General features: G+C 35.6%; 2 protein-coding genes across 2 annotated transcripts in view; both read right to left on the reverse strand.

Annotated features, from left to right (window-relative positions):
• Nucleotides 1-726: 726 nt before the first annotated feature.
• On the reverse strand, nt 727-6,397 carry LOC107717963 (6-phosphofructo-2-kinase/fructose-2,6-bisphosphatase 2-like). The gene is made up of 12 exons (XM_016524872.1): nt 6,333-6,397; nt 5,040-5,165; nt 4,550-4,646; nt 4,072-4,138; nt 3,859-3,935; nt 3,710-3,764; nt 3,456-3,580; nt 2,615-2,822; nt 2,390-2,536; nt 2,200-2,304; nt 1,978-2,047; nt 727-791 (listed from the first exon to the last, which is right to left on the reverse strand). Exons 2-12 carry the CDS (start codon nt 5,149-5,151, stop codon nt 727-729), a joined length of 1,128 nt encoding a protein of 375 aa, XP_016380358.1. The 5' UTR covers nt 5,152-5,165; nt 6,333-6,397.
• Nucleotides 6,398-7,244: 847 nt separating this feature from the next.
• The window catches only part of LOC107717961 (putative homeodomain transcription factor 2), a 15,502-nt gene continuing 10,565 nt past the window's right edge, over nt 7,245-12,181 (reverse strand). The window contains exons 15-17 of the mRNA XM_016524868.1: nt 8,632-8,727; nt 8,423-8,548; nt 7,245-8,148 (exon numbers count right to left, since the gene is read on the reverse strand). Of these exons, the coding sequence (XP_016380354.1) occupies nt 8,128-8,148; nt 8,423-8,548; nt 8,632-8,727 (243 nt within the window). The 3' untranslated portion in view covers nt 7,245-8,127. The remainder of the gene's footprint in view (nt 8,149-8,422; nt 8,549-8,631; nt 8,728-12,181) is intronic.

Below are 12,181 nucleotides of genomic sequence, written 5' to 3' on the forward strand. Positions count from 1 at the left end.
ACTCATCTACATCTTGGATGGCCTGAGGCTGAGCAAATTTTAAGCACATTTTCATTTTTGGGTGAACTATTCCTTTAAATATTTCTAGCCATTTTTGGTCACCATTCACTTTCATTGTATGGAAAAAGAGCAGATAAAATAGTTTTTTATGTTCCACAGAAGCACCCATGAGTTTAAGTAAATGTTGACACAAGTTTCATTTTGGGGTGCACATAAAATAAACTGGCAACAAGAAAAGAATTCACTGATTTTGATCTGGTCTTAGGGAGAAAAAATGAATTTACAGAAAGTCTAAAAAAGAATCAAGAAGGAAAACAATTAGATTTGCACATGTTGTTCTAAATACAAGTAAGATAATGCCAATTAGTTAGCTGGTAACTGTTAGCTGGTAAGTTATGAACTGTGGTGAGCACCCATACAGAATAACAAAAAAGAATCCCAAAATGAACAAAGAGTTAGCAAAGACCATGCGCTTACAAAAGAAAAAAAAAAAGAACGAGACTGCCAAACTGAACTCACTCATGCAGTTAGCACAATCGTTACTGGGTGTGACATTCAGGGGTGATTCAGAACACCAGGGTGAGGGGTGGGTTAGTGTCAGGACAACACTGGGTAAGTCGAGTCCATTTAATGTTACAGGGCTTTAGGTTCTGACACTAACTTGGCTTTGCTGAAGCAGCAGCGCCCCGTCTGGTGCATCAGGGTTGTGCAGGGTGGTGGGGGAGTTTAAAAGAGAGACTGCCTACACACACAGCTCATCTTTAGCACACATCTCAATAGCGAACAAGACACTTCAGTCTTTAGTCTCCACAAAACAATCAAATGACATGTTAGCTGCAGGTATTCCTAAAGATAATCCACATTTATGCATATACAGACTAAAAAGTATAATAAATTACTCCAGGTTAACATTATAAAACATGTCAATGCAGTGATGAAGAACACATCACTAAAACACAATGTTGTTCAATGAAGCGTTCAACTCACTAATAAGCATAACTCACAACACAAATCCAGTTACATTACAACCACAGGCTGCTGGCACATCTTAACTATAATTAACACACAAACCTGTATATCACAACTTTACAAATATTATTGTAAAGCAACAACATTTAGAGGGGAGGGTTGAACCTCACTCTGATGAGTTGAATAAGCACAAGAGGAAGAAGATTTATGTCTAATCAAACCTTTTGACTGACAGTTTGATTAAACTACAGAGAACATAGCTTAAAAGGAATGTTATGGGCTAACAAGTTAAGCTGTTACCGCAGACAAAAATTTTGATTCATCATTCAGTTAAAAATAACAATTACATTGAAAGTGATGCACTTAGAATCAGTGTTATTTTAGTATTATTTATATACTGTTATAGTATCACTAACATTTTTGATTTTTAAAAAATATTTTCAGTTTTTAATTTGATTTTAGTATATGTAGTTTTGCTATGTGCTTTTGTCATTTTATTAGTTTATATGTTAATATATAGTTCATATAGTTACATTTTATCTCAGTTTTAGTAATTTTAGAACTTTGACTTGCCAATGCAACATTTCTAATTGTAATATTAATTACACCACATTTGAAAGTGACTGCCTTTCTAGATGTACAATATTGAAGTAAATGATTCTATGACACTACTATCATATTGTCATGTATAACTGCATTTAACATTTATTGCAAATTTGTAAGCAAATTTACATTCAAATTTATTTATTTTTTACAAACTAAGGTTAGAGTCTAAATTATTTTCTTTGGTAACTGGCATGTCATGCTGTTAATAGAGCTTAAAGGGTTAGTTCACCCAAAAATGAAAATTAGGCTGCGTTTTACTCACCCCCGAGGCATCCTAGGTGTATATGACTTTCTTCTTTCAGATGAATCCAGTCGGAGGTACAGTATATTAAAAATTGTCTTTGATCTTTCAAGCTTTATCATTTCACTCAGCGGGTGTTGCATTGCTTCAGTCCAAAAGACCCAGTACATTGCCTTGTCTCTCAAGCTCCATAATCACAGGCTCCAGTCGCTGAACCAGGTCCTGATACGACTACAAGAAGAGAGAGCCTTTTAAAATAGTCAGACCTTCCCACAAGAACACAGATAGCAACAAAAACCAGAAAACCTGCAGAACTACAGAGAGTGAGAAGCAACAATCTCTGAAGAACTGCAACAAAGTGATACGCTCATCACGTGCTGTACCTCTCCTCCTGGATATCTGTAGTGGTATTTGTCCTGATCCCTTAAAACAAACTCTTCTGGGAATGTGTTCAGGATCATTTCATAGGTCATCTCCTCACATACACCCTGTGTCAGAGCAATAAACACATATAAATTAACATATAATACATTAAAATGCATGTAATCTCCGCTAGAATCGGAGCATACTAACAGCATCTATCTCATTGAGGATTTTCCACTGTTCATATGGAACTCCCAGCTCTTCAGCTGTCTGGATGGTTCTCCTTAACTGGCTGGTCCAAACCTTCAAGTTGGACAGCTTATGCTCCTCAATGAACTCACACAGGGCGCTTGCAAACTACTCTCAAAGGAGAGAGAAAGTCAAGCATCTTCTGATGAATAAACGCTATAAAGACAGCACTAAATAAGTTCAGACCTGTCTCCCTCGGGGAGAGAGTTCAGAATCTCCTCCAATGCGGCCCTGGATGTTGTGCTCGCTCTCTCCGTGCCTGCACAGGTAGATGGAGTGCGAGTGCACATGGATGTTCATGAGGTAGTAGATGATCTTGCTCTGGATGTAGTCCTGAACACGGTTCACCAGGAACCGACGGCCCACATTCATCACTTTAATGAAGGACAAATTTCTAGGAAAAATAAGTGAATGCTATGATCAGGAAAGCCTTTTTCTCTGTATTAGTGGTGCCTGCTAAGCCATGAAACACTATTATAATACACAATTAAACTCTGGTGTGAAACCCGTTCTGCACCTTTTGTGCAATAGATAACAGTGAAACAAAACAGAGGTTATTTACATATAAATGCCTTATAAATGTCTTAAAAGTAGCAGTTTATCTTCTGGTCATGTGGTCACCGTCATCTTAAATATGTTCTTCGCTTAGGAAACCCTGACTAACATTAAAATGTACTGAATTTGACATCATTAATCAATTTTTTATTCTATTTGACAGTGCCAAATAAATATTTCCCAATATATATATATATATATATATATATATATATACATACCATATTAAAATAATTCGAATTTCGAATTCGTCGAATTTAAAATAAATATTTATTTAGACATATGTATAATAGTTGTATTTTTTACAATATAAATGGGTCATTATTATATAATTTTATTTTATATTATATTATATTACATAGATGCTTGCAATGTTGCTTAAAACAAATAAAGCCAAAACAGACAAAAGGTTGAATCTAAAGCAGAAAATATATGTACATGTGTTATGTCTCTATTTTCTAAACATTCTTACTTGTCATATTCATCAGGATCTAGTGGTTGGTAAGTAACTTTATAACATTCTATGCGTTTCAGGAAATCATCCATGACTCTCTCTCTGTGTGTCTCTGGATAATCTGGACTTGAAACCTTGACCTCCTGAAGAAATAAGAGCACATAAGAGACAGCTGTTGAGAAGATCATGAAAAGCAATTCTGGTATGTTGCTATACTTCATTATACCATTAGTTTAAAGAAAATGAAAACCAAACATCACAACATAACATACCAGGATGTTAGCTGCAATAACCTCTGGATCATCACATACTGACTCCACAAAAAAACACCTGCAAAGGTAAACAAACACAAATAGGAAAATAATGACCACACATCACTTCTGCAAAACGATAACTATGGAAGTGCACATTTGGTTGTGATACCTTGTATGCAATCTCCTGTACAAAATATATTATAAGATCCCGCCTCTCCCGGGTTGTGTTTGTGGCATCAAATACCTTAAAAGGACAAAAACAGATTATATCAAATATAAAGAAAGAAGTCCTGAACCTTATCAACATTCTTAAACACTCCACGTCCCTATTACATTTAAGTAAATAATCGAGGTGAACAGAAAAAAAGGTAAATCCTTACAGCTATTTGTCCACTTTCCTCATTCAGGTAGATCTTTACATCTTGCAGGGCCACTAAGGCACACTGTCTATTTGGGAAAATGAAAAAATGCAACAATAGACATGCACTGAATTCAAATAAACTCAATTCTCAGGAAAAACATGAACTGACCTGTCAGAAGTGCACTAATGTAACCTTCAGGAAATGTGTTGAAATATATTTTTTGTCATTCCACCATCACATTAGTCTAACTGGCTTTATTTAATCACATTTGCTTCTTGGTTTACTGAAAACACGTACATCTTTTTTAAAATCATTATTTAACATTGTAAACATATGAAAGTGAGCAGCTTGGACATTCTGCAAAACATCTCCTTTCATGTTCCACGGAAGAAAGAATGTCATAAGGTTTGGAAAGCCATAAGGGTGTGAGGCATGATGACAAAATGGTCTTTTTGGGAGAACCATCCCATTAAATTAAACAAAAATATAATCCTACTTTCGTATCTTCATGGCTTCCTTATTGTCATGTCTGAAGAAGTCATAAGACTTGTACGCTTTAACTGCTTCCCTCCGGTACACCCCCAGGTTAAACACTGCAAGATAACCCCCAAAAAAACAAGAAATTATGGTTAATCTTCACATCCTTTATCGGTTCTAGCACAACTGTTATGCATCAAGGTGACATCACTCTGCATGTAAAGATGGAATAGTTCAATTCTCATTGCATTAGGAATCTCTGACTTCAGTTACAGTGATTAAAACACTTGCATTGTGGGTCATGACGTAGTCATGAGAGTTTGAGTTGAAATGTGTTGGGTTGCCTACACATTTAAATAATGCAAGTTCCAATTTAGCCTCTTGATAGACCATCATGTCAGAATGGTCAGCTGAGAGCTAAATGATGCATGTAAAAGTGAAAACAGATGATATTTATAGTGAGTGTCATTTGATATGTTGCAACTGTCTAAATTCAGCTGCCCACTCACCCTTTGTGGGAACTCCAATCCAGTTGAGGTAGCGCGTGAGTTTCTTTGACATGTACGTCTTGCCTCTGGCAGGGAGGCCGATCATGACAATCATGGTGGGGGAGTTAGTCATGTAAGACGCCCATGCTGTGGTCAGACAGGCACAGAAAAACAGACAGACAATATCAACAACACAAAATGAGCTAGAGGAAGTTACAATCTACAGTACTAACAATTATAATTTGTCAAATGTAAATTTCACATATGGGACACCAAAAGAAGATGTTTGCACTTGTGGTTTATGGTACTTTCCACAAACAAACTACAAAATAGGACCTGAAACTCTGTGACTGTTGACACCTCGCTTGCATTAAGGCAAATTCTTTGCCATGACTCCAATCTTCAGTGTCACATGATCCATCAGAAATCATTCTAATATGCTGATTTGATGCTCAAGTAACATTTCTTATCCTTGCTGAAAATCGAAAGTTGTGCTGCTTAATATTTTTGTGGAAACTGTGACAGATTTTTTTCAGGTTCTTTGATGAATATAAAGTTCAAAAGAATATTATATGATTATAACAATAACATTATGAATTTCCTTACTGTCACTTTTGATCAATTTTTGTCCTTTATGAATCAAAAAAATATTTTGAACAGTGGTGTATAATATATTGACTCCAGTCTAATTTAAAGCATTACATTTCTTTCAATACTATTTATAAAACAGTATTGTGTCTATTTAGTTATTCTTCCAAGATAAATGAATGGTTTTTAAATAAGTACATAAAATTACTTTTTTTCTATTTTTTAACCAAAAAGACCAAACGAATGTAAAATGCAAATGAAATCACTGAACTTTTTTTTTTTTGTAAATAATGAAAGAATTGTGTATTAAGAAAACATTGCCTCAGGTCAGCAATTTGATAATGACTGGAAAAAATACCTAGAACAAACCTTAAACAAATGTGCCTTTACCTTGATCTGCAATTTGAAACCAGCATAACGGACAATGCATATATAAATAAAGGGAAGCACAGCAGGTTTATTTCTAATCTAGACTGACAGTGAACTTCTGTTTAACAGCCTCAGTGACAGCTGACATTATAAGAAGGGCAACTGTGAAATGATCCAGGGCTGTTGTTAAAATTGAATAGGTCAGGAACAAAACTGTTATGTGGGAAACTCAGTAGCCCAATCCTCTGTAACACCCATGAAACAGACCAGCATAACCAGCTGACCACCTTAGGCCAGTTTAAACATGGTTTCATTCAATTTATTAGATCTGTGGGATGTGAAAGAGTGTGTACTTACAGCATTTCTTCTCTTGACCTCTGGATTCTGATTTCTTGGCTTCAGCAGAACAGGTTGGACCAGCCTCCTGCGGCACCCATGCAGAATCTGACAGACTTTATCACTCACTTACTCCTCCTGCTGTAAAAACATTCCTGCAGAGAGTAGAGGTGGAATAAGGACAATATACGCAGCCTACGTTATTGGTTTATTAAAAAGAACTAACGACAATTTAAAACATTTTCTCCTCACAAAATGCTCTATTCAGTGACACTGCAGCTTCTATTCTTGCCACATCGTCATTTTCTTAATGACCCGCAGCGCAGTAACAACAAACGTCGCGCTACATTGTAACAGAGAAGAGGATGCTGAGGATTCCATGTTCGGTCATCAGTAAACAGTAGCCTGTGCGGAGGGTTTGTCAGCAATCAGTCATTACATCATAAAATGAATAGATTAAAATAAACACATGACTGAGATACGTAAAACGTGAGACCTTACTGTTTCCAAATGGTTGTCCCTTCAAGCTCAGGGGGTCTGTATTTCATTCCGTCTCCACCGGTCCTACCAGCAGGTTTAATGTGTTTGCGCAGGGTGCTGTTGCTTCTGTCGATTTTGCACTTGATGACCTTCCATAGCAACCAGCGCCAAGCTCGTGAGTGAAGGTGTGTCTCGACGTCACTGTTTACTTACCGTAATACCTGTGAAAGCATGACATCGCGTCCGTCTGTGAAGTGAATAGTAGACTTTCACCAAACATTACAGCGCGCTGGTAAGTGGTGGTGATTTTGATTCACCTCAGACTCGACTCTTTTGAATCATCCATTCTTTCGATTCCTGAACGGATTCGTTCAGTGACACTTTCATCGTTACATCTTAAAAGTCACAAACAATTTTTTATAAAACTATAGAAAAAGACAATAACATCATAAATAAATACGAAGTTTTAATAACGTCCATATGTCATTTTTACACACTCAAATTTCTTGTAGCATATTTCTTATTTGCTTTTATGATTCGTTCACGAACTATCCAGTGATTGCTGTATAAAAGTATAGCAGTAAAATCACAGAACCCTCACTTTTCTAATTATGATAAATTAAAACTAAAAATAAGATTTTTGAGTCGTCAGTAATAGTGCATTCACAATACTTCACTGCTGTTAAAATTTTATATGTGAAAACTCCTCCCACCCTAAACTCAAATATTTTGTTAAGGATTAATTGAGGAAGTTTCTTAGAGAAAGTTGTGTTTATTTTAATACAATGCCAGTAAAAGGTGCTCCCTCCAAGAGATTCAGTGTGCAAGTTTTTCAGTACCCTTTACTAAAAGCTCAAAACTTTCATTTCATTACCCATTCAGCGGTTGACAAATCCATGTCTCATAAATAGCTTATTTAAAAAAGTACTGTTATATGCATTTCACAAGGCACATAGTGGTTCTGTTTTAAGTGGTTGCTTCCAGACCAGATAATACGCTTCCAGAGGATACATTTATGGGAAACAGCGGTCACTAATTGGAATATAACAGCAAGCTGTTAAGTAGTTACAGTAAGCAAGTGCATCAAGAAAGCAAGTGTGCTTTATGGTTCTACAATTCAAATACGAGCTCAACAAAAAAAAAGCTGAGCTGAACACAGGTTTGCTTGGACTGGCCGAAGGCACAGGGTATGGAAGAAAAGTCATGTATTAGTTTGGTCAGTAGATTCGCACAGTTTTTAAAAGATAACTTGGGTCATCTGGTAGGTTGTGCACAAGCACATTTAAGAGTCTCTCTGGCCTCAGTGTTAAGACGCTGGCAATGTAAAAGCATCACATCAAGGTTTGATCTTCCAGAGCTGTTAAAAAAGAAAAAAAAGATGGATATTGTTAAAGATTGCATGTATATGTTATACTGCTGTGTGATAAAAGTCATATACTACAAAGAGTGAGCAGCTCCCACTATGCTGATAACAGGAAGTAGTACAGATGCAGTTATGATTTTAGACTCATAAAAACACAGATCACCAAGATTAATAACTCCAGACATCTGCATGTCAGCGGGACAATAAAACAGACCCAGGATACAGGTGGAGATAACCACTGTGCTTGGTCTGCAAATGTTCCCCTCACCCGGATGTTGAACCCTAGTAAATCGCTGACGGCAGCTGAGAGGGCTGACAGGATGACCACTCTCGTGATATTGTAGATCAGAGGGTTCACCGTCAGACCCAGCAGACGAAATGGAGTGTCCAATTCCTGAAAGTAGCAAATGATGGTCAATGCAAGCCTGACATGTTTTATTTTTTTCCCGATGAATGGCAATTTTCTGATGGTCTTACTTTCAGTAATTTTGTGGCCAGCCTCAGCACATTGTTCACTATGTTCAGCTGATCCTTTTTGTTGGGTTTCTTCTCCATCTTAAGATACAAGTTTATCTGAAACAAAAAATGGCTAACACTTTACAGTAAGTCTCCAACTGCTAACATTAGTTACTTACACCAGTTCAAATGAACTAACAATGAAAATACTTTAGAATTTGTTCAAGAATTTGTTCATCTTAATGTTAATTTTGACATTTAATAATGCTAAATATCTTTAGCATTATTATATATTGCAATTCTGAGTTTATATCTCCCAATTCTGAGAAAAAAGGTCGCAATTACCTTTTTCATTTTTTAGCCAGTAGTGGAAACAAGCTTCTATAAACATGAACTAACATTAACTAATGAACAGATGCATTCTCATTAACTAACATTAACAAAGATTAATATGTGCTGCGAATTGTTAATGTTAATGAGAGTCAGTACATTCACAAATGTTAACTAAAGGGACCTTATTGTAAAGTGTTTTCAGAAAATGTAACGCCAAACACAAAACTCCGCTTTAAGCAATGCTAGCGCCATTTACTTGCACCTGCGTAGTGCGCACTTATGAATGGTTCAACTTCACTTGATTCTGAGTAATACTGCCTCTTTGTTCTGTGTGGCTAGGGGTGGGCGATATACTGTAGCAAAAATATCATATCACGATTTTTTTTTTCATGAAAATCACGATTCACGATTTTATCATGATTCTTTGTGATTTTGGTTTTACTATTTTGCAAGTTGTCTGAGCAGTACAGCCAAACTAATTTCCCTATTTTAAAAACAAAGCCTTACAAATAGAAAATAAAAAAACAATGGGAGACATTTAGGCCAAAGTGGGCGTTATATCTTTGTCATCGTTTTATCTTTAAAATAAGAACAAAGATACATATCACAAATACACATAATATACAAAATAGTGCTTTATTTTTCAGGTACATTATGTGTATTTAGAAGTAGCATTCAGGAAATTGAATTAACAAATATAAAAATAACACTATATACATGTCACTGTATAAATTATACATTGATTCTTATTAACACAACTGTATTAAAGTTCTTCAGTCAAGAGCAGAGAGTGATTTTTCTCTGTGCTTTTTTTTGTTTTATTAACATTAAAGGGATAGTTCACCCAAAACCGAAAATTCTGTCATCATTTACTTGCTTTTTAGTGTGTGTGCGCTTCAGGTGTACGCGCTCAGAAAAGGCGCATGTCAGAACAGCACTATGAAATGTTTAAAGGGGTCATACGATGCTTTTTTAAATATCATTATTTTGTGTATTTGGTGTAACCGAATATGTTGACATGCTTTAATGTTCAAAAAACACATTATTTTTCAAATACTGTACATTATTGTAGGTCCTCTATGCCCCGCCTCTCTCAAACTCTTCCGGCAAGGCTTTAAAGTGTGCAGTGTCTCATGAGTGTAACTCTACCACTGAGTTATAACATTTGATGTGAATGTATGTGGCATTGTACAATATATTGAGACGGAGGCGCCAGAACTGCTACTGATAGAATGTGCGCTGTAGCAAAATAGTACAATATTTCTACGTTATTAAAGATATTTATGCGACACTTTAATCGTCCACAATCAAAAATCGGGATATCGCACACCCCTATGTGCGGCTGAGATTTTTATCTCACTTGTTCAGTCAGAAGCACAGAAGCGTTGCTGTACTTTCGGTTGGTCTCAGCTCCGAGGGTAGCGAGGCGTAGGAGGAAAACCATTAGAGCAGCACACCAGACCATCAGCTCCCAGTTGGTCTCCGAGTCCAGAAATGTGTGATGACTGTGCAAAAGCTGAAACACAATACCAGTTATCTTTGCTTTATTACAGTCACATTTTCAAACTGTGAATAGATTTACCAGGTGCAGTAATCTGATACTTTACTTAACCTAATATAAACGATTGATATCAATTAATAAATTTTCTCAAAAAGATGACTTTATGGCACATACTACCAGTCAAAACCACATTTATACTTACTACTATTCTTACTAAATCCAAATGGCAAAAAAAAAATCGAAAAAGTTTGAGACAACCTAAGTGACAGTGTTATTCTAGTATTATTTATATATGAATTTTAATCGTTTTAGCAAACAATAACAACACTGCTAAGTTATAATTCAAGTTAAATGTCACATTTATCTTCAAAGGTACTAGGGTGGGATTATAGAAATAGGGTGTGTTTCTATGTTTCAGAACAAATGACATAAAAGGTACAGCATATATGTAAATAGGATTAGATTTTTGGGAAGGCAAACCTTGAAAAGGTCTAAAGGGTATGTCAAAAACATGGTATGATAGAACAACAGCTGACCTGGGCACAGATGATGAAGGAAATAGACAAAGCCAGGAGGAAAATCGATGATACAATGACATCGACGGATCGCTGAGGGCCTCGTCTCTGTTAAACAGAACAGAGAAATTAAATTAAATTGGTATCTTCATGTAATGTCAACTAGGTACATGTATCTTTAAACAGGACTATACAAATGTCACTGCCTGCAGAAACACTCATTCACTGTCATTTGTGCTTACATAAACAGACTGGTTAAGCTAGTTGGATTGAAATTGAAAAGCAACCAAAACAGCTTTGGTAAAATGTCTTAAAGGTGAAATTAAATATTCAAAATATGTTATAGGTAAAATTCTATATTATTTTGTCTAAATACATTTATAATATATATAAACTAAAATTTAACCATTTCAAATGCTACAAGTGAATTTAAGAATCACAACATTGTTATATACAGTATAAAAACTGTACAATTTTGAGATGTACTAAAGCTTACATTCAACAGTGTTATTAAATTATTAGAGTAAATTAAGAGATGAACTTCATGTGAGCATTAGATGACAGCAAAGGTAATCTAAATGTAAAAATAGCAGAAATTAGCATGCAAAATTGTATGTCTATGAAGATCTGTCAATATATAAAAAATAATCATTAATATCAGCCAAAAAAAATTCTATAGTGCATCCCTTATGTAGTGGGAAGATGATACCTTCAGGAATGATCGAAGTGAAAGCCACATCTTGATATTTTGCACTTTCTTCAGCCGAAAGTGAGGAATCTCAGATTTTTTGGCTTTGCGTGCGGACGTGATATGGCTGAAGAGTTTCGCAAATAAAAGGCGCTGTAGATGACATCACATTCGTTGAGAACAAAACATCCTGTTTAGCTGTATAAAGATTTTGTGGCACTGAGATTTCAACAACACTTTACAAAGAAGTTCAATTTGCTAACTTTACTTTTGCATGTTAGTTCACAATAATACAATAGCTGTTAATTTATGCAACTTGAAATGTAAAAATGTATTAGCATACTGAATCGAACAAATGTAAAATGAACATTTTAGCCTAAAGGTGGCAACAAACAAACGTTAGTAACGCATTTATTACAAACACTCCATAACATAAAAAATTAATGCCAAGGCATGTTCATATTCACCTGTTTATACGTCCTCTCAGCCACACACATCATGAAGAAGAAGAGTCCAGAGAGGAAAACTCTTTCC

Source organism: Sinocyclocheilus rhinocerous, unplaced genomic scaffold, assembly GCF_001515625.1.
Source record: "Sinocyclocheilus rhinocerous isolate Xijiao unplaced genomic scaffold, SAMN03320098_v1.1 scaffold994, whole genome shotgun sequence".
Taxonomy (NCBI): Eukaryota; Metazoa; Chordata; class Actinopteri; order Cypriniformes; family Cyprinidae; genus Sinocyclocheilus; species Sinocyclocheilus rhinocerous.